Source organism: Panthera uncia, chromosome D1, assembly GCF_023721935.1.
Source record: "Panthera uncia isolate 11264 chromosome D1, Puncia_PCG_1.0, whole genome shotgun sequence".
Taxonomy (NCBI): Eukaryota; Metazoa; Chordata; class Mammalia; order Carnivora; family Felidae; genus Panthera; species Panthera uncia.
Window position 1 is genome coordinate 49,835,825 of NC_064808.1, and position 22,222 is coordinate 49,858,046.

General features: G+C 46.7%; 2 protein-coding genes across 4 annotated transcripts in view; one reads left to right on the forward strand and one right to left on the reverse strand.

Moving 5' to 3' along the window:
• The window catches only part of ILK (integrin linked kinase), a 6,462-nt gene extending 1,064 nt beyond the window's left edge, over positions 1–5,398 (reverse strand). The window contains 9 exon segments of the mRNA XM_049651042.1: positions 1–106; positions 215–324; positions 466–551; positions 658–741; positions 842–938; positions 1,140–1,235; positions 1,377–1,542; positions 4,708–4,844; positions 5,270–5,398. The exon segment at positions 1–106 is cut by the window's left edge and continues 229 nt beyond it. Of these exon segments, the coding sequence (XP_049506999.1) occupies positions 1–106; positions 215–324; positions 466–551; positions 658–741; positions 842–938; positions 1,140–1,235; positions 1,377–1,542; positions 4,708–4,796 (834 nt within the window). The 5' untranslated portion in view covers positions 4,797–4,844; positions 5,270–5,398.
• Positions 5,399–5,455: 57 nt separating this feature from the next.
• RRP8 (ribosomal RNA processing 8) lies at positions 5,456–22,222 on the forward strand. Of its 3 annotated transcripts, XR_007462106.1 has the most exons (9): positions 5,456–5,674; positions 6,816–7,182; positions 7,411–7,864; positions 7,954–8,083; positions 8,261–8,367; positions 8,452–8,548; positions 8,774–8,985; positions 13,226–13,372; positions 14,841–22,222. XR_007462106.1 is itself a non-coding variant. In XM_049651022.1 (7 exons), exons 1-7 carry the CDS (start codon positions 5,576–5,578, stop codon positions 8,891–8,893), a joined length of 1,374 nt encoding a protein of 457 aa, XP_049506979.1. In that variant the 5' UTR covers positions 5,456–5,575; the 3' UTR covers positions 8,894–9,345. The 3 variants fall into 3 exon arrangements, 1 of the variants encoding a protein (XP_049506979.1); XR_007462105.1 differs by having other exon boundaries at positions 13,226–22,222; XM_049651022.1 differs by lacking the exons at positions 13,226–13,372; positions 14,841–22,222 and having other exon boundaries at positions 8,774–9,345.

A 22,222-nucleotide genomic window follows, 5' to 3' on the forward strand; every position in this document is an offset into this window, starting at 1 on the left:
GTACAAGGATCCATATGGCATCCAGTGTGTGATGAGGGTGGGGTGTGGAGCAGGTGGAGACTGACAGGCACCTAGCACTGGGAGCACATTCGGATGCGAGAAAATCCTGGAAGAGGGAGAGTATCCCTAGCTGAGATCAGCATAAAAGATCTCCCTTTGGGTGCTATTCCGGGTTCTTCAGAACCAGCAGCTTCCCATTTAGGCCCTACCGCACCTGAGCCGGGGACACTCCTCATTGAAGTCCCTGCTCTTCCTTGTACTCCAGTCTCGAACCTTTAGCACCTTCACGACGATGTCATTGCCCTGCCAACGGCCCTTCCATAGCTGAGAGACAAGTAAGGTTTAGGAGGCTTTAACTAAGGCCACTGGTTTCTTGTCCACTTACCGGAGGAAAAACTTAAGGCAGGTGAAGAGCAGGTAATTGGTTAGGGGTTGGGGAGGGAGGGGCAAGAAGGGCAGGGTCACCTCTCCAGAGTGATTCTCGTTGAGCTTTGCCAGGAAGTTGAGCTGTTTGAAGTCAATGCCGGAGTGTTTGTTCAGAGTCCCATTTCCTGAGAGTGTGGGCAGGTCAGGTACCCAAGCTTCCCCCTAACCCAGCCCCAGGAGCTCAAGGTTATTCCCTCAACCACCCCTCCCCTCCCCTTACAGCTGACTCACGGGGCCGAGTGCGGGTGGTCCCCTTCCAGAATGTGTCCTTGTATGGAATACGGTTAAGATTCTGGCCCATCTTCTCTGCCCGTTCTGGGGAAGAAAAACAATTTTCGCTTCAGTTGTAGTATGGGGCGAGGAGATAGGTGGGGGGACAAGACAAGAGGGTACAAACTGGGGGTGGGGGACAGACCTCGGAGGAGCTCTCTCAGGGGTGCCTTGGCTTTGTCCACAGGCATCTCTCCATACTTGTTACAAATGCTGACAAGGGCCCCGTTAGCCACTAGGTCCTAGAATGAAAAGGTGGTTGTGATGAGGGGCCCTGCTGCCTCCCTGAGGGTCACAACCAACCATGAATACAGATGTAGTATCAACTCTGAATGCCACACATTCAGCAGTACTCACAGGATGGATTGAAGGTTCTAGAATCTCCCATTCAGGCTCAGACTTTGCTTCCCACTCATCCCAGGGCTTCGGGCATGAGCACTCACCTCTGCGACCTGATCTTGTCCCCAAAAACAGGCATAGTGCAGGGGCACATTCCCATGCTCATTCACTGCATTGATGTCAGCTTTATACTGCAGCAGCTGGTCCCATGGACAAGTAGAAGAGGCAGAAGACACAAATGACAGACGGGTTGAACCATGCGAGGAGAGAGGAGTACATGTGCTTGTGACTGACTTCCAGGCATGTATAGGATGTAGGTTAGAGGGAGCATTCATACATACCTTCTGCACAATATCACGGTGTCCATGACTGGCTGCCAGGTGCAGGGGGGTGTCATCCCCACGGTTCATCACATTGATTCGTGCCCCCCGCATGATCAGCATCTCAACCACAGCAGAACGGCCCTCTCGGCAGGCCCAATGCAAGGGGGAGAAGCCATGATCGTCCCTTTAAGGAAGGGGCAATGGTTATTGATCTGGAGGGGGGATGGGAACAAAGGCTTTGACAGAAGAAAAACTGATAGTTATTCTGCATATTCTCTCCCGGAAACCTTACCTCTCCAGGACTGATTCTCATTCATGCCAGCAACTTCCAAAGCTATCTAATTAAGACCTTCCCCTGAGCTTCAAACCCAACCAACCACCACCTGAAATCCCAACAAAACCATATGATTCATTGTCTTCATCATCTCCCATGAGCCTTTCTCTCATTAAATGGTACCATTCTTCATTTGGTTTCCTCTGTATTCCTTTTGCAACATCTGTTAGTCCTTTCTGTTTCCACTGCATCTCATACATCCCCCTCCTATACCACTTGTGTACTGGATTGTAAAAATTGAATGGGCTGTCTTGTCTGCAAGACTGTGAACTTCTTGAGAGAAGAGACAAGTGTTTAATGCATATTAATGCAAGGGAAGGGTGTCTTGGAGAAGGAAGGCCACAACTCATGGGAAAGGGAGCAAGCTTCCTGATTGGCTCTGGTACTGAAACTTAAGATCTAAAAATGGACTGCAATGAAAATAATGTTTTGGAAGGGTTTATGATGAAAAAGAGAAGTTCTTTTGATAGGTCATTACTGATGAGGCAGCTATCAAACCAGGATTTGGTTTGGTAAAACACGATTCCTCTATTCAAACAATCCTGGGCCCAGAAAATGAGGAGAGGAAAATGAGAATGGCTTCTTTGGAAAGAAAACTGGATCAGAATTTTTCCCCCTAAAGGACATGTATTTTTCTAAAGTAAAAGAACTGTACAAAAAGAAAAAAACACTTGGTGGGAGCTGGGTCTGCCTGACAGCCTGGGGCCATAAAAGGAAATTCCCTACAGTACCCAGCATGGGCTCCGGTGAAGATCCAAGGGGCGGGGCAGGGGGCGGTCCGTGATCTGGGACCGCAGCCTCCGGATGCCTTAGTGCTGCGGTCACTTCCCTTGTGGGGGCTCTGGGCATGGCCTGGAGTAGATCAGAGGTCTGGCCACTGCAGGCCACACAGATGTCCCCCTCCCTCGGGATGAGAGTGGGGCGTGGCCTTTAACTTAATGACTTCCCTCCACAGCTGCCCTCATCAGCTCACTTAGAGATAGCCAAAAGGTTTCCTGGGAGGTGGATTTCCCCCTCCTCCTCTTCTCTGAAGCAACTACTATCCTCTACTTATCAGTCAGTTTTGCCTCCCAGCTCTTTAATTTGTGCCCAGTTTATCAGCCTCCTGCAGTCTGTGGCAAGGAGCAGGCCAGAGCATGAGGGCAAAAGTATGGGCACAAGGGTTCTGCTCACTGTCAGGTTGCCTGTCATCGCAGGGCCACAGGCTGTAATCCCAAGGAGGCGTACAGGGAATTCACCTCATATCCAGCATTTAGCCTACTTGGGCCCCCAAAGCCTATCTCCTCAAACCAGCACCAAAGCCTTCCAGTTTCACTAATGCCAGCCCTTCACATTTTGGCACCAGAGTTTTACAAGATGCAAGTTCCACTGGACAACTTCAACTAAGCCTTTATAACCCTACCAACAAAATAATAAGGGTACTCACTCTTTACCAGAGCACCCTTTGAAGAATTATGAAAGAATTATGGAAATTATAAAAGAATATGAAAAATGGAAAAAGTGACTGGGAATTATGGAGGAATAGCATAGAGAACATGAGTGAAGCCTAGATGAAGATGATAGGTGATCCCTACCTCTCAAACTTAAATAGTAAACTCTCCCAACCTGAAGGAATAAAATTTTTAAATAAAAAAACCCTGAATCAAAACCACCAACCTGAATCATCAACACCACTACTGCTTTTCTTGCCTTCCTTTCTCAGCCAACCTTGTCTACATTCACTTTCTCTATTTCCTCACCTCCTGTTCAACCTGCCACCAGGCTGCTGCCTTGAGGGCTGGCATTATGTCTGATTCTGGGCCTCTAGAACCCAGCACAGGAGGTGTTCATAGTACTTTAAATGAAGGAACCTGGTGGTGTCTGGTTTCTTCCTCCGTTTCCCTGTATAACAGCCTTCACAAAGATCATCCAATATATTAATTGTAAATTCATTAGTTACTTCAAAGTGCTTAAGTTCATTGACCTCTCAACAGCCTATTCTGTTGACCACTATCCCTTTGTTGAAAATTCACTTGTCCGAGCTTAACTAACATATTTTCCTGTTTCTCATACAACCTCCAGTGGCTCCTTTTCAGTCTTGTAGGCTTCTTATCCCCTCTCCTTCACACCTGTGTCTTCAGGTATTGTCTATACATTAATACCTCCCAAATCTGTGTCTCCAAGTCAGATCTCTGTCCTTAAATCCAAATCTGCATAGCCAACAATCTATTCAACATTTCCACTTTGCTGTACAGTCACTAACATATCAGAGCAGCACTCATCATCCTTCAGTCTTGTCCAACTCCGTAAAAGTAACCACAATCCACCCAAGTGTCCAAGCCAGAGCCCTTGGTCATCATCTTTGACCTTCCTCACTCTCCACACCAGGTCTCATAAATTCTTTATCCTAAAGATTTCAGGAATCCGATCACTTCTTTCTTTTTCATCTGCCCCCATTCTAGTCTAAGGCAACACCACTTCTGGGATGGACTAAGCAATTCCCCCTCCACATGGCCACCTGCTCCTCAAAAGTTATCCAAGATGACACTTAAATGAACAATCTCATATCACAGCAAGGGTTTAAACCCTTGTTCTTAGAAAAATGGCCTTATTATGGCCTAAATATCCTTGCATGATCTGGCTGACCCTTGCAGCAGACCTTTCCAGTCTTATCTCCTGTGGTTCCCCACTCATACCCAATGCTTCAGCCCACAGAAGCTCAGAGTTCTCTCCTGCAGCCATATGGACCTGTAGACAATTTCCAGACACTCTTGCCTCCTAGCTTATGCCAGTGCAGCTCACTGAAACTGGAAAGCTCTCTGCAGCCTCTGACTATGAAACTCTTATTGAGGAGCAGTCAAGAGTCAGCAGAAACACAGTTTTCTCTGTGGAGACCCTCTGCCCCCCACAGGCTGTGCTTTGCACTCTTCATGCTGGGTAGGAAAGTCAGCTGCCCCCAGCCAACGTGAGTACCCCACATCGCGGAGAGGAGCAGGTCTTTGCCCTTCTTCTCACCCACCAGCCACCTCAGCTCACCCCTGGTTGAGGTCGTTCTCCGTGTTGTCCAGCCACAGGCGAACGGCCACCGCGTTGCCCTCCCGGCACTGAGTGAAAATGTCGTCCATAGCAGCGTCCCGGCGCTGAATCCCCTAGATTGGGGAAGCCTGGGGGCTCTGGAGGGATCCAGGGAAGGGGAGTGAACCCCGAGCTTTGTCCCCCACCAGAGATAAGTGTTTGTGTAGGGGGCGGAGGGTCCCGGCTGCCTCTCCGGCTAGTGGAGGTCTGGAAAGGAGTTGGGGAAGACGGGATGATCCCCGACTGTGTACCCTGGGCGCGAAGGAAAGGCGGGTCCGAACGAGGTAGGGGGTGATTAGGAAGTAGAGTCCCCTGAAGGGATGTCAGCGAGCAAGCACTGGGACCCTACCCGCCAACAGAGCTGGGGGAGGGGGAGTTCAGGCGCCCTATACCCTGTGAGAGGCGATCGGGGGTCCTTCCCGGGGGTGGCCCTCCTTCCCTACTCGGTATTCTGGCCGAGTGAAGGCTGACGGGTTGGCAGGGGTCGAGCCTTGGGGAGCGGCACGGGTGCTCTCGCACTCACCGGGACTCGGGCTGAAGGAGCCTTCTCCGGGGAACTCCCGTCCGGCCGCGCCCGCCGCCCAGCCCCGCCCCTGGCCCTCTCGGGCCAGAGCGGGCCCCCAACTCTCCCTCCCTCCTCCCTTGTCCTTCTAGCCAGCAGTGCCTAAACTCGATGGTTTTCGGCGCCGCGCCGGCCTCTCTAGCCACCCAGACTTGCACTCTTTGGTTTCCGGCTCAGTTCCGGCGACTACGCGCGGTTGGTTTACAGGAGACCAGCGCTGCACGTGGAGAGCTGCTTGGCTCTCGCGACTTTGCCCACCCGACCCGCATGTTCGAAGAGCCGGAGTGGGCCGAGGAGGCCCCAGTAGCCACAGGCCTCGAACCTGTAGCGGCACGGCCTCGGCCTGCCGCAGCCTCGCAAATCAAGGTGAGTGACCCTGCAGGGGCACCGGGAGCTGTTTCAGGAGGAGAAGCTTACCCTGGTGGATCCAAGCGCTGGGACACTCCGTTGGGGGGGGGGGGGGACGTTGCGCCTGGGCCAACTGAAGATTCGACTGAGTGAAGTTACTGAAGTTACTGAAGTGAAGAGGGTTTCTTGGACAGGAAAAGCACGAGCAGAGGCCCTGAGGCAAGAAAGCATGTCCTGTTGTTAGGGTCACACACACAATGATCCGTGTGGATGGAGCATAGAGAGTAAGAGGGTATGCCTTTGAAGTTGGAGAGGAGAGTAGAAGTTCTGCGCATTTTAAGGATAGAGGCCAATGAAATGGATTTAGTAGGGGAGTGATTTCTTAAGATTTGCATTTTGAGAAAGTCATTGGTTGCAGTGTGGAGATTGGACTGCAAAGAGCAAGAGTAAATGACAATAAAGGATTATTGGCACTACCATTCTAAAGAAGTGGTGCAGAGTGGGTACTGAAAACCTCCAGGCTAAGTGCCTGGCCTAGGACTTCCCAGCAGGACTTCAGTCCAGGCCTCTCAGACAATAGACCTCCTTTAAGCCTTTGCACATGTGAAGGCTGTTGTACTTCCTCAGGCTCTTCCTACCTTTCACTCAACCTCCAACATGGAATTGGACTGCTTTATTCCCTCCTGTTCATCCCCTCATCCCACTGCTTTAATCCATGCCACTGGTCTCTGTCCATCGGCAGCTTGTGCCTTCAGGTTTGTTCTCTACACTACATCTACAGCTAGACTCATCTTAAATACACACGTGTGATCCTGTTACTCATTTTCAAAAACCTCCCTAGCTTTTATAGAAAGATAACCAGCTGGAGGCAAAAGCCTGACATTGAAGGTTGGAACTGTTGCTTGTGGCCTTACCACATTCCTGGGGGAGCTCCATTTTCTCATCTGCAATTTGAAGAAAGTGAGGTGGATGCTTTCTCTGCTCTCCAGCCTCCCAAAGATTGAGATGGTGACTTGAAAGTTGTTCATGGTCTGGCAGGCTTCATGACAAGCTAGTGAAGTTGACTAGGAATAATCTACATGCCTCTCCACCTCTCCCTTCTTATTCTCCATTGCCCTCTATTCACCTCACCCCTGCTTTCATCCCTTGTTTCCCCCAGGGCTCCAAGCACCGTCAGCTCTTGGCCACGTTACGGGCCCTGGAGGCAGCAGCTCTTCCCCAGCAATCTCCTAGCCTGCCTGGCAGTGACTCTGAGGAGGAGGTAGTGGAAAGGAAGAAGAAACACTCAAAAAAGGCCTCATTTTCCAATGTTTCTATTGGAGTAGAGAAGAAGAGGAAGAAGAAATGTCAGAAACAGGGCCCACCTGGCAGTGACTCTGAAGAAAAGGAAGTAGAAAGGAAGAAAAAGTGCCTCAAAGGGGTTTTTAATGCCAGTGACTCTGCTGAAGAAGAGAAAAGGAAGAGGAAACACCAGAAACAGGTCCGCTCAAACCCTGCCCAGCACCTGGACAATGATGACCAAACAGGTACTAATGGATATGTACATGTGTGGGGGACAGGGAGGGGGATCAGTGTATCCTAATAGATGACAGAGGTTACCTGCCACCATTAGGTTTGGGATTAGGCAATAAGAAGTACTTTCGTGCAGGCAACAGTCCCTTTCTCAAGGATAGGGGTATGGCCAGGATGATTGCCAAACCTCTGAATTCAGGGGATCTTACCCCAAATATGCTTTCCCATCTCCCTCCCTGTAGGTCCCAAAGCTTGGAAGAATAGAGATACAAATGACCTATCCCAGCCAAGCGCTGGGACCACTTCTGCCAACCCCTCCCACATCTTGAGTCGCAAGCAGTGGCGGAACCGGCAAAAGAATAAACGTAGGCATAAGAATAAGTTTCGGCCACCTCAGCCACCAGACCAGGCTCCAGCCACAGTCTCCACAGAGGAGACAGAGATGCCTCCTGACCCCAGTCCACACAGTCATGAGGATCGGGCGGGGGCTCTGCGAGCCCGCATGGCACAACGGCTGGATGGTGCTCGATTTCGTTACCTCAACGAACAGCTATACTCGGGGCCTAGCAGTGCTGCACAACGTCTCTTCCAGGAAGACCCTGAGGCCTTTCTCCTCTACCATCGCGGCTTCCAGAGCCAAGTCAAGAAGTGGCCACTGCAGCCAGTGGACCGCATTGCCAGAGATCTTCGCCAGCGGTGAATGGGGGTTGGGCACTGTGAGAAGCGATGTGGGTCAGTCATGGCTCAGACTAGACCAGTAAGTGATCCCTCCCCTCCACTCCCAGGCCTGCGTCCCTGGTGGTAGCTGACTTCGGCTGTGGGGACTGCCGCCTGGCTTCAAGTATCCAGAACCCTGTACACTGCTTTGACTTGGCCTCTCTGGACCCCAGGGTCACTGTGTGTGACATGGCCCAGGTAAACCCCTCTTCCTCTCTGTATCTGAACTGTGTCTAGACCCAGCCTCTGTGTGCTAATCTCTAATGCTCCCTCTCTCCGCCCTGCCTGCCCATTCTGGTGTCTGGCACTAGCACTCAGTGTTAGATTTCTGAGTCCCATATTGTGTGCTTTTTATAGTACTCCTACTCTCCACAGGTGCCTCTGGAGGATGAGTCTGTGGATGTGGCTGTGTTCTGCCTTTCACTGATGGGAACCAACATCAGGGACTTCCTAGAGGAGGCAAATAGAGTGCTGAAGCCAGGGTAGGAGCTCTCAGGACACGGATGCATATATATGTGCACATGCCTGTGTCTGTGCATTTACATAGAACTTTTTACCCTTCTCAGGGGTCTTCTGAAAGTGGCTGAAGTCAGTAGCCGTTTTGAAGATGTTCGGACTTTTCTGGGGGCTGTGACCAAACTGGGCTTCAAAGTCATCTCCAAGGTGAGGGCCCCAAGAAGTCTCCCTATTTTTGTCTCATGTGGTCCTTTTTTAGAGTAATAGTGTTCGGGAAGGAGGCCATAGGCACAGACACAGACATTTGCTTCTTGAAGGCATGACACATGGGAGAGCCCTGGAAGCTTTCTAAGTGAGGGCGGGACATGGACAGAAGTATTTTGAAGAACTGGGGTGAGGATTTGGAGCTTACTAGGTCTTTTCTGCCCCTAGGATCTTACCAACAGCCACTTCTTCCTGTTTGACTTTGAAAAGACTGGGCCTCCTCGGGTCGGTCCCAAGGCTCAACTCACAGGCCTGAAACTTCAGCCATGTCTCTACAAGCGCAGGTGACCTCTGGGGCCCCCTTGAAAGGGAGGCAAGTCTCGAACTCCAGGCTCAGAACTCTGAAGACTGTATCCAGCCAGGCTCTGACCCAAGAACGGGTACATCCCTTCCTCCATCCAAAGAACGAAGTGTGATGAAACCCCCTGGTTCGGCCCTGCTCTGTTGAAGGCTTCTTGGTTCCAAGATCATAAAGTCATTTGAGCTAGCTAAAGAATAAGGAGTTTATTGTGAAAATACAAGAGTGCTTGGGAATTAGGGATCCTCTAAATGTCATGGGAACTAGGTGGTTTGGAATGCAAGGCATCTCTGGGTTTGTCTCCTCTTTCCATCTCTCAGGAGCTACGTGGACTTTCTGCCCTGGCATCTCTACTCCCTTCTGATTTTCCATCTGCTGAGGAAATCTAAAGCCAGGGCTGAGTACATAGGAGGTGCTTAATAAACTGTAGCTCTGGCTGTGATATGTTGTAAGCCTTACTATTTTCTAAAAATCTTCCCCTAGGTAGGGTTGGAGGTTGAAAAGTAAAGAATGAATTTGTTGATTGAGGAAGACTCTGGGAGAGCTCAAGATAGGGCTTTCAACAGGTTTTACTTCCCAGGGTATTTAGGGATTGCTGGTAAGATTCTGAGCTGTGCTTGGAGGAGGATGGTGAGGAACGTGGGTCTCTTCATAAATAACAACTGGTTGGTGCCATGGTCGGGTGGGGGTTTGGGCTGTCCATTGGCAGAAGGGTCTGTCTGTTGTTTCTGCCTTGCAGTAGGCCCAGATAAGCATGTCTTGGGATGGCTATGGGCAAGGAAGGCTGGCGCTGGAAAAAGATGAACTGGGATGGTAGACCCTTGGCCTCTCCCAGAGGGTATTTGCTGTGGATCCAGGTATAAAGATATAGCCTCTTTATCTGTTTCAAAGAGCAAAAACGGAGAGTGCCCAATGGGACACAGCTTCTAGTGCTCTGAGCCAGTCAGTACCTCCATTGAGGAGATGGAGACTCTGAGGAAGGCTGTCGGCCAGAGGACATGTTTGAAGGCTAGGCTGTGAACCATTCGACACATACCGCACAGTGTCTTCCCATGTGCTCCTCTCTCTGCCAAATACTTGTCTGACTGGCAGAGTCTTATTCATCCTTCCAAATAGCCTCGCTGTTCCCTACTCCACCCTTTCCAAAGCAGAATTAATTTCTTCATCTGCGCTCTCTAAACTGCATTGTGGTGGCTTTGTGCATTAGGCTGTAGTCTTCTCAAGTCATACTTATTTTTGTATTCCCAGAGCTTGTTGCTGAGGTGGTGATAAGGCATGACAGGATCCGTTTGAGTGGGACTGATGAGAGTAGTGTGTTGCAAGAACCCAGGTTCAGAGCACAGTATGTAGGCACTGAGGACTAGGGACAATGGAAGTAATAGGCAGATAGGAGAACTTGAGCAGGTAGAACAGGGGAAATGTTGAAGGCTGGTGAGAGAGAGGAATCTGAACTGAGTCTCTGGTTTCTCGCTTGAGCAAATAGTTGAGCTGGTGCTGCCATTCAAAATGTTGGGTTTCAGGTACTTGTTAGGTGTTCATTTGGAAGAGGGATGTAAAAGTGCCGGGAGAGAGCTGGCTAGCATTTGGGAATCAGCAGTTTAGAGGTGGTAATTCAAGTCAAAGGAATAGGTAAGATATCCAGAGTAAGGTAGTGAGAAGAGAAGATGGCTCAGAATAAAACTGAGGAATATTTAATGGATGGCAAAGGCAAATGGACGAGTGCAGGTTGACAAGATGAGAAGGTTAGGCCAGAAATGGAGGAGTAAAACCAGAAGAGTGGATGCTTTCAATACAAAAGGAAGGGACAGAGAGGTTGTCAGCTGTCAAATGCTGTTGCAAGATCTGTTAAAATCGGAGGCCTGGGTGGCTCAGTCAGTTAAGTGTCTGACTCTTGGTTTAGGCTTAGGTCATAATCTCACAGTTTGTGAGATTGAGACCCACTTCAGGCTCTGTGCTGACAGTGAAGGGCCCGCTTGGGACTCTCTCTCCCTCTCCTTCTGCCTTCTCCTGCTCGTATCTATTGTGTCTCTCTCAAACATTAAAAAAAAATTTAGAGTGAAGTCAGATTGCAGTGGCGTACAGATTACTGAATAACACTGAGGGCCTGTGTGAGTTCATATGGGATTATTCATGACTTTATGGTTCCACCAGCCAGCCCAGTGGTGTAGTTATCTCTGCCTACTCAGGAGTCTAGGTGTAGCTGTGGGAAAAATGAGTACTAAGGGATCATCCAGAGTTGGAACTTTGCCATATAGTGGAAATGAAAGGAAAGTGAACATAAGTAAATGTTAAAAAAATACAAAAAACTTAAACATTAAAAATTAAAAAAAAAAAACAAAAAACTCTCTCAAAAATAAATAAATGTTTAAAAATTAAAAAAAAATAGGTACCTGGTGGCTCAGTTGGTTGAGTCCAACTTTGGCTCAGGTCATGATCTCACGGTTTGTGAGTTTGAGCCCCACGTCAGGCTCTATGCTGACAACTCAGAGCCTGGAGCCTGCTTTGGATTCTGTCTCTCTCTCTCTTTCTCTCTCTCCCTGCTCACATATCTCTCTCAAAAATAAATAAACATTAAAAACAATTTTTTTTTTTTTCAGTTTAAAAAACAATTTGAAAGTAAGCAAAGGCATTTCACACTATTCAGAAGTAACATTGCTATGCTGGACTGTGGAATTTTGTAGAAGAGGTAGGAGAGTGAAGACATGAGTGGGTTGTTGCACTGGGAGTCATTAAACAGGCCACCTGGGCAGACGGGAGGCAATGGTCAGAAATCGGAATGCTTGAGTAATTAATGTCCGAGGCCCAGCAGCTTTAGGCGGTGGCTGAGTCTAAAGCCACATGGGTCAGTGCCTGAGAGGCATGTGAGGCAGGTTGCCCCTCAGATAATGGACTGAGGGCTCTGGTATTGTGGGGAGGTCTTGTCTGCATGGACTTTAAAGTTCTCCAGGATGATGGTAGAAGTTGGTATGGAACAAGTGCCAACCTCTTGAGGGAGGGGGCAGATCCCAGAGATCTGCAGATGAAATGACAGGGAAGCTAGATGGCATGAATTTCAGAAGTCCAGGGGGTTTGGACTGCCTACTAGAGAGACTTCCATTGTGGGGGTGATGTGAGGCTGGTTAGTGGAGCTGGCTGACACCCTCATAGTCCTCTCCAGCTTGTCAGGATTCACTGTAGATTACTGGGGAAATGACGATTATAAAAGCTCCATAGGGCAGGAGCCTCCTGGGGTAAAGGGGAGGCAGGCCATCAAATCCAAGGAAGGGCGCTTGGGTGGCTCAGTTGGCTATGTGTCTGACTCTTGATTTTAGCTCAGGTCGTGATCTCACGGTTCGTGAGATTGAGCCCCATGTAGGGCTCTGCGCTGACAGCATGGAGCCTTCTTGGGATTCTCTCTCTCCCTCTCTCTCTGTCCCTCTGCATGTGCTTTCTCTATCTCAAAATAAATTAAAAAATCCAAGGAAAGTGTGGGAGTAGTAGTCATCTCACTGTGGGACACACATCACCTCTAATAGCTTACCTGTCTGTATTATTTCCCGAATGTTTATATTCCTAAATCTTGGTTAATTTTCCCTGTTTTCATTATGCTCAGCAGGACAGCTGGGACACCTTTCTCCTTTTTCTGTTTTTCTCCCAGAAAAGAATTTGGATTCTTCCTTTGCCTAGTCCTGTTCCATCCACCCGAGTAAATCTCTCTTTGGGTCTGATTCAGGCCTTGGGCCTCCCATAACTCAGCCCAGCCCCACTAGTGTCTCCATCAGTTGCTCTGATTCTGAAAGCAGGACTCCCCTGAGCCTGAACTGGGGCCTCCCAGCTCCATCATCAGCTTCAGGAGAAGCTCTTATGCAAGCCCAAGTTCCTGGGCTTCAGTGTTTAATGTTGAAAGCCTAGACTGAAAAGAGACAACAGTGTATATTTTCTTAAGAAATAACAGCATGCTAGGTCTTCAAAGAACAAACTAGTTTAAGGAATAATTTGAGAACACATTAAAGGAAAGGCAAGAGTAGTAAGAGATAAGTGGTAGGAGTTGCTGTACCACCCAAGGCAGTGTTAGAATCACCTGGAAGTCTTAGTATAATGCAGATTGCCAAGCCGTCCCCCAATTTCTGATTTAGAAGATCAGGGTAGGGTTTGAGAAGTGCTATTCTGATTGCTTTGGTTTTTCACAGTGAAGCAGGAAGTAGGGTTGAGAATAGCAGTGAACAGGTTGGAGTTGTGAGGTGAGGAGAACATGAATATCCTTAAGAGAGTAAGAGGGAATGAACAAATGGGGGAAATAGAGTATGCTTGCTGGTGGTATTAATTGCATGCTTTTGGTTCAGGGTCAGAAAGAGGATGTGTGGGAAGAGACCATGCAGGATTGCTGTGTAGAGAGCTTATTGTGAGACAGCACAGCTGGACTGTCAGGACCCGCCCCGTCACCTCAGCTCTGACTGTGGACTCCACTGGGACCATTCAGGAAGCTTGAGGTATTTATTCTTTGGGCCTGCTGAGGAATGATGAACTTGGAGTCTGACTCCTGCCCTGGGAATGTAGAGGGCAAGCAGAGCTCACTGACTGCTTCAGTGGTGGGGCCAGGGGAGTGCTGCAGCTTTTGCAGGCCTGTGTTCCCAGAAGTTGCCGTAGCAAGCGATGCATGTGCATCCTGTGCACCTTGCAAGAGAGAGGGAAGCATGGGGTGGTCTTGGGCCCTGTCCAGTAGGACCATTTGAGGAGGCAAGGAGACCTCAGCGCAAAGAAGGTAGGTGTATGCCATGTGGGCTGAGGGAGTTGCTGGAGACCACCCACTAATGCTCCACCCCCTAATATGTGACCCCTCCAGGGTCAAGGGGATAGCTGGGATATCCCCTTTAAGTATCCGGATACCCAGATACCTGGGTGGCTGGGTATCTCAGCCACCTGGGTGGCTGGGTGGCTCAGTCGGTTAAACGGCTGACTGCGGCTCAGGTCATGATCTCAGTATTCGTGAGCTTGAGCCTTGCATCAGGCTCTGTGCTGACAGCTTGGAGCCTGGAGCCTGCTTCGGATTCTGTGTCTCCCTTTCTCTGCCCCTCCCCTGCTTGTCTCTGTGTGTTTCTCCCTCAAAAATAAACATTTAAAAATTTGAATAAATAAGTAAATATCTGCCAAGCCCCTCAGGCACAGAATCGCCTAGTCCAGCAGGAACTTTATCCCCTTTCTCAACCCTTCCTTCTCTGCAGCTATTAGGTAGAGAGGAGGTGAGAAGAGCCGAGAGCACACAGATTAGTCTCCTCCCCAACTCAGCCTCCTTGAGACAGAGTAAGTGGGGCAGAGCTGGGAGGGGAAGACGGTTAAAGCTCCAGTGGGTGCACATTATTTATTGTTACCTAGGGTTAGATATCCTAATTGCTTGAGATGAAGAGGAGGTGAGAAGAGCAGAGAACACACAGATTATTCCTATTATTCCTCTTCTCCCCAGCTCAGGCTCATTGAGACATAGTAGATGGGGCAGAGCTGGGAGGGGAAGGTGGTTAAAGCTCCAAGTGGGTGCACATTATTTACAGTTACCTAGGGTTAGATATTCTAATTGCTTGAGATCGCGTAAGACCGTTAACTAAGAATAAGCTGAAAAGTCACGGGCTTGCTGCAGCTTACCTCCACAGCAGGGAAAGAGTGTCCCCAAATGAAAATGCTTTGGAGGGGTGGTGAGAGACAAGAATAAGCTTGGGTTTGGATGGCAGTCTGTGTCTTGTGCTTGTTCAGCATGCCTTTGAGAGGTTTCTTGCTGCTGCAGTTTTTGGTGTGCTCCAGCTCTTGTTCCTGTAACACAGTCCTACGGAACACGGTTCCAAAGGAAACAACATGATCTTGGCAGAGACACAGCTTAGCTCCAAACACTCAGCCATTTACATAAATGCACAGAGCCCTTTACAGCTTTTCACAGAGACCCACAATAGTGTTTTTTTTTATCCCCAGGTGGCCCTCCTTCCCAGATGACTTCTCAGACTGGCCACCTGTTTCTAGGATATTCAACTACTGTAGCAATTGCCTTATTGGTCTAATTCCATCACTCCTGCCCCCAAAGCAATTTGTTTCCCACACAGCCAAGTGATGTTTTTAAAATGTAAATCAGATATGTCATTTCTCTGCTTAAAATCCTTCAATCACTGGGTTCTCAGTGCTCTGAGAACAAAAGACAGACTCGCTCCCAGGCCCTGTGTGATCTTGCTCAGGCCTTGCTCTCCAACTGCATCTTAACCCACTCCTTCCTCACAAGACTCCAGCCACGCACGCTTTCTTTTCATTCCTCTTGCATTCCAAGCCATTCCTGCTGGGTCTTTACACATGCTGCTCTATCTTTTTACAGTACTTTTTGTGATGAGCTCATTTTCGTCTTCCAGATCTTCACACCAAATCCCCGTTTCTTCTTTGGAAGAAACTGGCTAGATGCTCACCAAAATGTCCTTTTTATGGACACATAGTTAACTATGTTTCCTAGCTCCTTGCATCAAGGCAGGGCTATTGTCTTCGCCAATGGAAAGTAAGTAGGAGTAATGCTTTACTACCAGACCAAGGCAATTAAAGAGTGGATGAGCCTTCTTCACATTCTCCCATCCCCTCTTCTGCCTTCCTGGGTGAGCTTGAAGCATATATTTTAAAGACTGTGGAGTCAATTGCTTGGAGGAAATCTGCTTGACCAAGAACATCCACATTGGACTTTTCAACAAAAATAAACCTCTATTGCATTAAGTTACTGAGCTTTGGGAAGGTTACAGAAGTTAGTATTATGTACTCTGGCTAATATATCTTTTCTGGGCATCCTGTCCACCTTGCTCTTGACCACAAAACCTTTTTTTGTTTCCCTCAGGGTGCTTCAAACATGTAATTATCTTACCAGATGCCAGTCAACACTCCTACCTATCCTATAACTTTGAATCTTAATTGAGAAAAAAACGTCCACGTGAGGAAGTTGAGATACTCATTTTATCAGTTGCATTTTGATTGTGACCAGAAAAAAAAATCCCACTGAAGAATGTCCTAAACAAATTAGATTTTTTTCTTCTACTATACTTAGAAACCTGAAGGTAGATGGCTGCTGTCAGTGGTTTAGGAATTCAAGGATGTTAAGTTTTAGGTCTTTGTTGCTCTTGGTGTCTTGATTCTAATGGTTACAAGATGATGTGTTCTTGATTAGTCGGGGACACCCTACTTACTGTTACACTTCTTGCGAGTCTTGTTGATTGCCACAGCCCCTACCTTTTTGGCTTTACTTCAAGGGTCCTATGTTATTAATACTCTGGTATAAATATGTTTCATTATTCCCTACAACATAATTGAGGCCAATTTAAAATATTAACATTTTCTTTTCTATCTTTATTTTTTTGAATTTTATATTAAGTAGGCTTCATACCCAGTGTGGAGCTTGAACTCAAGACCCTGAGATTAAGAGTCACATGCTCTACCAACTGAGCCGTCAGGTGCCCCTAAAATATTAACATTTTTAAATATATTTGTCTCCCACACCCCTTCCCACACCTCAGTGATCTATTAGCAACTTACCCAGTTTGAAGCTATTCTTCCTCCAGCCCAGTGGGGTGGGGAAGCATGGTCTTTATTTCATTCGTTACCTCCTCTGTCACTTAGGATTGGGATGGGGAGGACACACTAGAGGAGAAAAAGGTAAACACCATCAGTGTGCTCTACTAAGACAGGCACTTCTTTAAATGTTGGCTCTCATGTGGGGTATTGGGGTTCTTTGGAGCCCCCCAGTAGGGACTTGTGCACTGGCTGGCTTTGCTGCTTATTATACACAGCCCACACTCCCCCTCAGCTCTTCAGCTTCTGCCCCTGTCCATGAATCCATAGCCTCCTAATGCTAACATCCCTATCCCTGGCACAGGGGGAGGGGACCTGGGATAGTTTCCAACAAACACTTCAAGATTGGTTCCCTTTCAGGGAGCCCACCAGAAACTCATGCATATTTTTCCCACCAACACTGGCAGTGCAGCGCAGTCGGCAGCTGACCCCTCTCCCCTTGCTTGCCTCAGCCAGCCTGACTGACTTCTCCATGTGAGAAGCACCAATCTCTATATGCATATGGCTCCAAACCCTCATAAGTGATTCAGGTTGTATTAACTCCCAAGAGGCCTCTGCCCCAGGCCCCACCTCAGTGGCCATATACAGATGGCTCTATTAAGTTCCTGAGTGTGGCAAGCCTCTAGCTCGAGAATGTAATCTGAATGAATGTAAAGCTTGTCCCCCTCGTGGAGACACAGAACTACTATAAATGGTTCTATTAGAGCCCTCCTCACTTGATTTAGGATGCCTTTCAGGGGGGAAAAGTTCTCTATTCCTAAAAAAAATTCCCATCAATGCATCTTTCATTTCTCACTTCATATACAGTAGAAAGTTTGATGGTCTCTGGATCAGCTTTATTTTCTTAGAATAAATCCTATGTGGATGTATCCAGTATCTTTATTTAGAATGTGTCAGTGCCTATTACCTATGGTCTTCAGTCTTGGTGTATTATCCAAAGGTCTTAGACGACTGAAAAACTCATTTAACATCTTCTTTCTTATGTACATATTCTTAGAAAACGTGAACTGTGGGGCGCCTGGGTGGCTCAGTCGGTTGAGCGTCCAACTTCGGCTCAGGTCATGATCTCACGGTCCTGAGTTTGATTCCCGCGTCGGGCTCTGTGCTGATAGTGCAGAGCCTGGAGCCTGTTTAGGATTCTGTGTCTCCCTCTCTCTCTCTTACCCTCCCCCACTCATGCTCTGTCTCTCTCTGTCTCAAAAATAAATTAAAAAAACGTTAAAAAAATTAAAAAAAAAAGAAAACGTGAACTGCTTTATTTATATAGAGTATTACTGACAATGTATTCTTACTTTCCCTCCCTCCCTCAGCTCTGTTTTTAGTATCCATTCACGTATCAATCGGAGCCCTGTCGGGAAAATGCAAAGCATTTCAAGTAAAGGGCATTTATTGAGAATTGATTCCAAGTGTTGGAAGGATGAAAGAATAGGTCAAAGTTGCTGATGTAATTCAAAAATTAACTGGAGAATTCCGAGAGCATCCCAAGTCCTGGGAAAACAAACAGGAAGAAGTGGTGTAATCACCAGAAATTAGGAGCTCAGAGAAAGACCCCCTTTTGACTGATACTCACATCTTTGTGGGGGAAGCTCCTTCTACATACCTAGTGCTTGGACCTCTGAGGAAGGGAGTGACTGCCTGTCTGCTTCTACAATCTGACAAATGCGGCAAAGCTGCTGCTGAGTGCAGAAGCAGCTAATAGCTGGAGCCAGCTGCCTGCAGCTGAAGTAATGAGACATCAGCTGGAAAACAGGGACAAAGGGCCTTCCTCCCCTCTCACTTTCAGGTTCCCTTTAGGACATCCCATTGACAGGAACTAATGGAACCAGCTGGCAGTAGATTCTGGGGAATAGAGTTTGCAGACTCCCAGCTGCAGCAACACAAAGAGTGTGTGTAAGGGGGTGGGGAGTGGGGGTGGAGGGAGATCTGTAGAGGCCAGGAGCCCTAAGAAAATAGGAAAATAAGGGATACACTCCAGTAGCTGCTCTTATGCATACTTTGTTGCTTCTGTCAGCGGTGGGTCACCGTGGAGTGTTCAGGGTATACATCCACCAGAGTAAATGTATCCATTCACTTGGTTGCTTCAAATTCTTTGCTACCTGGAGAAATTAAAATCCCTGGAGCTGGGGTTCTGAGTAAAAACTATGTTCCACCAATTAGATGCGCTCATCTGAGGTTTGGGAGCCAAGGGGCATCTTCCTGCTGCTTGGCTGTTGCTGCTGGAGAGCAGGTTTATCTAGATGTTGGGCTTTCTGTAGCAGCGTTCCCCTTGAGGCCAAGGACAAAGTAAGGATTCCCACTGTAATGGCTCAAGTTCAACATGGGACGGAGGTTCAACAGGCAAAATACAACTTACTCTGTGACACTATAACAAAGTGTGGTTAAGAAAAAAATGTACTGGGAGGATATCAGTTAAGTAATTAACAGAACTCATGAGAAGTCCGGGGAGTGAGGCTTAGAAAACAAACACGGACCAACTGCAAAACCTAAGGTCACACTTCAGAGAGTCTGGTTAGGATGGCACTGCTGGCACCGTGGCTGCTGGACTTTTTTTGTGTTTTTTTGTTGCCACATAGGTTGATGCTGAGAATTGAGTTAATCCTAAATTTGTGGCCCTGTTTTGGATTGGCCCATGAAAGCCCTCTCTCCTGTTCTGTTATTTGTTTCCTTTATTACTTATTTGCTCTTTTTTCCTCACTCCCACAATATTTTTGTTGTGTGTCCCTAGATACGTATGTTAGCAACGTGCATGGTTTTGGTGTATATATGTTGTGGCAGGGACTTGGCAGCTGTTCCTCACACCCATTTTCTTCTTCCTGGGAAATTAGCTGGACTCTGTTTTCCAGCTCCCCTTATACTTTCGTGTGGCTACGTGATTGAATTTGGCCAGTTGGATGGTAGTGGAACTAAGGTATGCTACTTGCATACTTGGGTCCTTATATTTTGCTACACATTAGTCCCCATGTCAATCCACTTTGGCCAACTTGATGCATTTGCCCATACATATGACCTTGAAAGGTACATGTCAAACATGATGGAGCCAAAAGATGGAGGGAGCATAGATCCCTGAACAACACTTGGAGGAGAGCCACCTGTTTGGGACTTCACCTGAGTGAGAAGTCATTTTCTTTATAGATGAACCATTACACACTTGAGGGTTCGTTGTTACAGCAACTATTGATCTTTTTTAAAATTATTCTTAGTTGAACACATCGGAAAAGTAAGCAAAACACATACCCATATGAAAAAGTAAATGAAACCAAAATGTTTGACCCATGGTTTTATCATAGGCCAGCCCCATTGCAACCACCATCCAAATTGAGAAAGCCTCCGCCCCCAAAAACCTTTTATGCTACCTCCCAAACATCAACCACTTGTTTCTCTCAACCATACAGAGTTACCACCATCCTGACTCTCGTGACAATTTCCTTGCATTCCTTTGTGGTCTTACTGGTTAAGCATTGTGATATTGTGATTCATAATAAAGAATACATATTTGGTCCTCCCATTTCTAGCACAGAGCTTCTAAAACCCTTGGGGTTTCCTAAGTGATGAGAGCTGGAACCGGTCTTTTGTTAGGTTAATGAGATGACTTTTGGAATGCCCCCAAATCACCTGGGATTGAGGGGTTGCCCTGTGCATCTTTTCCACCTGGACGTTCAGCTGTATTCTTTACTATGTCCTTTTATAATAAGCTGGCAAATGTAAATAAACTTTTTCCAAGTTCTGTGACAACTTGGACTTGGGACTAGCATTTGAAGTGCGGGAGGAGAGCAGTCATGTAGGACTGAGCGCTGAGTCTGTGGAATCTAATGCTGTCTCAGGGCAGTTAGTGTTAGAATTAAGATAAGTTGTAGAACATCCTGCTGGTGTCTCAGAGAATTGTTTATTGGTGTGGGGGCTTTCTCCCATGGTGGAATTGGGTGCTCAGACCCTTTTTAAAGTGTGTACACCTAAATAGTATGTATTTTCATGTGTCTGGCTTTTTCACTCAACATTAAGTTTATGGGACTCATCCATGTTGTCGAGTACAAATGAATTTCATTCACTGTTATTACTATAGAAGTATCCTGTTCTGTAAGTAAATTACGATTGTAAACCATGATTGATTAATTCAATTGTTTAGGTAAATTTGAGTTGTATATCAATCAGAATGGGCTGTGCCATGCTGCAGGAAATTAAAATCCAGAATGTTAATGTCTTAACTCCACAGAAGATAATTTCTTACTATTGCTAGAGGCAGGGACTGTTCATAGTCACTCAGGAACCCTAGCTAATGCAATGCATGCTTCCAAAATCACTAGGAAAGAAAAGGGAACGTGGGAAATCACTCCCTGGCACCCAAAGTTTCAGCCCTTTTTGCCCCTATGTAATTGGCCAAAACAAGTCTCCTTGTAGAGTTCTCCATGTAGAACTCTGTAGTTGGTGAGAAAGTGTACTCCTATTGTGTGCTCAGGGGGAAGACAAACAAGGTTGGTGAACTGCCTAACATCCAGCTTGTGGTCCCTGCAAATAATGCTGTGAACAACCCAGAAGGTCTCTTACTATGTTCAGGGGAAGTGATGTTGGTGGAAGTCCTTATCTCATTCTTAAACTTGAAAGAAAAGCTTTCAGTATTTCATCATTGGGTATGATATTTGCATTGAGGTTCTGATTAGTGGTTATCAGGTTAATGATAGGCTTTTCTGTTTGCTATTATTTTTATCATGAATTGGACTTCGAATTTTGTCAAATACTGCTGAATTGAGATGATCATATATGTATATTTAATTTTCAGTGTAGCAAGTAATAGATTCATTTTCATGTGTGAAATCAACTTTGAATTTTTAGAATAAAATCACCTTAGTTGATTATTATTCTCTTTATACATTGCTAAAATCATTTTGGTAATATTTTGTCTAGGACTTTTGCAGCAATGCTCAGGAGTGAACATAAATGATATTTTCCTATAAATCTTTTCTCACCACAGTGCTTTTAAGTGCTGTGCATGTTGCTATATGTACCTTTAACTCACTCTTCCTCCTCTTCAGATGCTCTAATGGCTTCCCATCTCACTCATAACATAGTCCAGAATTCTTACTGTTTCCTAAGAGGCCCTGTGTTTTCTGGATTCCAGTTATCTAACATTCACTCCCTTTACTGATGCCTTTTCAGAAATACCGTCTATCTTGCTATTTCTTGAATATTCTCAGCATGCCTCCCTGCCTCCGGGTCATTGTGCATCTATGCGGAATGTTATTTCCATGATATCTACCTGGCTCACTTAGGCACTTCATTCAAATCTCTGTTGAAAAGTCAGTTTTTATAGTCCCCCTCTCTACTGCCATACCACACTTAGTTTTTCTTCAAGGAACTTATCATCACCTTTTAAATTGCATATTTATTTGTTTATATGATTAGTGCGTATTTCTTCACACTAGAATGTAAGTTCCAAGACAGCAAGGACTTGATCTGTTTTATTCAGTACTGCACCCCTAGGATCTAGGCTTATTTGCCTCTGATGTCTGTTTAGTGTTCCAGAGTGTCTGTTTAGAACATTTAACATATCCATTTCCCTAGTTAAGGACATTTAGATTATGCAAATCCTTGTGACCACAAAAAAATTGAGTAAAGAATTTTCTTATAAATGTTCTCTTAAATATATATGTGTGAGTCCTGCTTCCAGAGTTCAACTTAATTTGTCAGGCTGGTTATTCCACTATAAAATATAACAAAATTAACAACTATAAAATCTGAACAAAATATAAACCAAAGAACAACTATTT

Coding starts and splice junctions, on each gene's coding strand:
- RRP8 (XM_049651022.1), top strand. CDS start 5,576: ATGTTCGAAGAGCCGGAGTGGGCCGAGGAGGCCCCAGTAGCCACAGGC. Junction 7,183..7,410: donor GGACAATGATGACCAAACAG/GTACTAATGGAT, acceptor CCCTCCCTGTAG/GTCCCAAAGCTTGGAAGAAT. Junction 7,865..7,953: donor GCCAGAGATCTTCGCCAGCG/GTGAATGGGGGT, acceptor CTCCACTCCCAG/GCCTGCGTCCCTGGTGGTAG.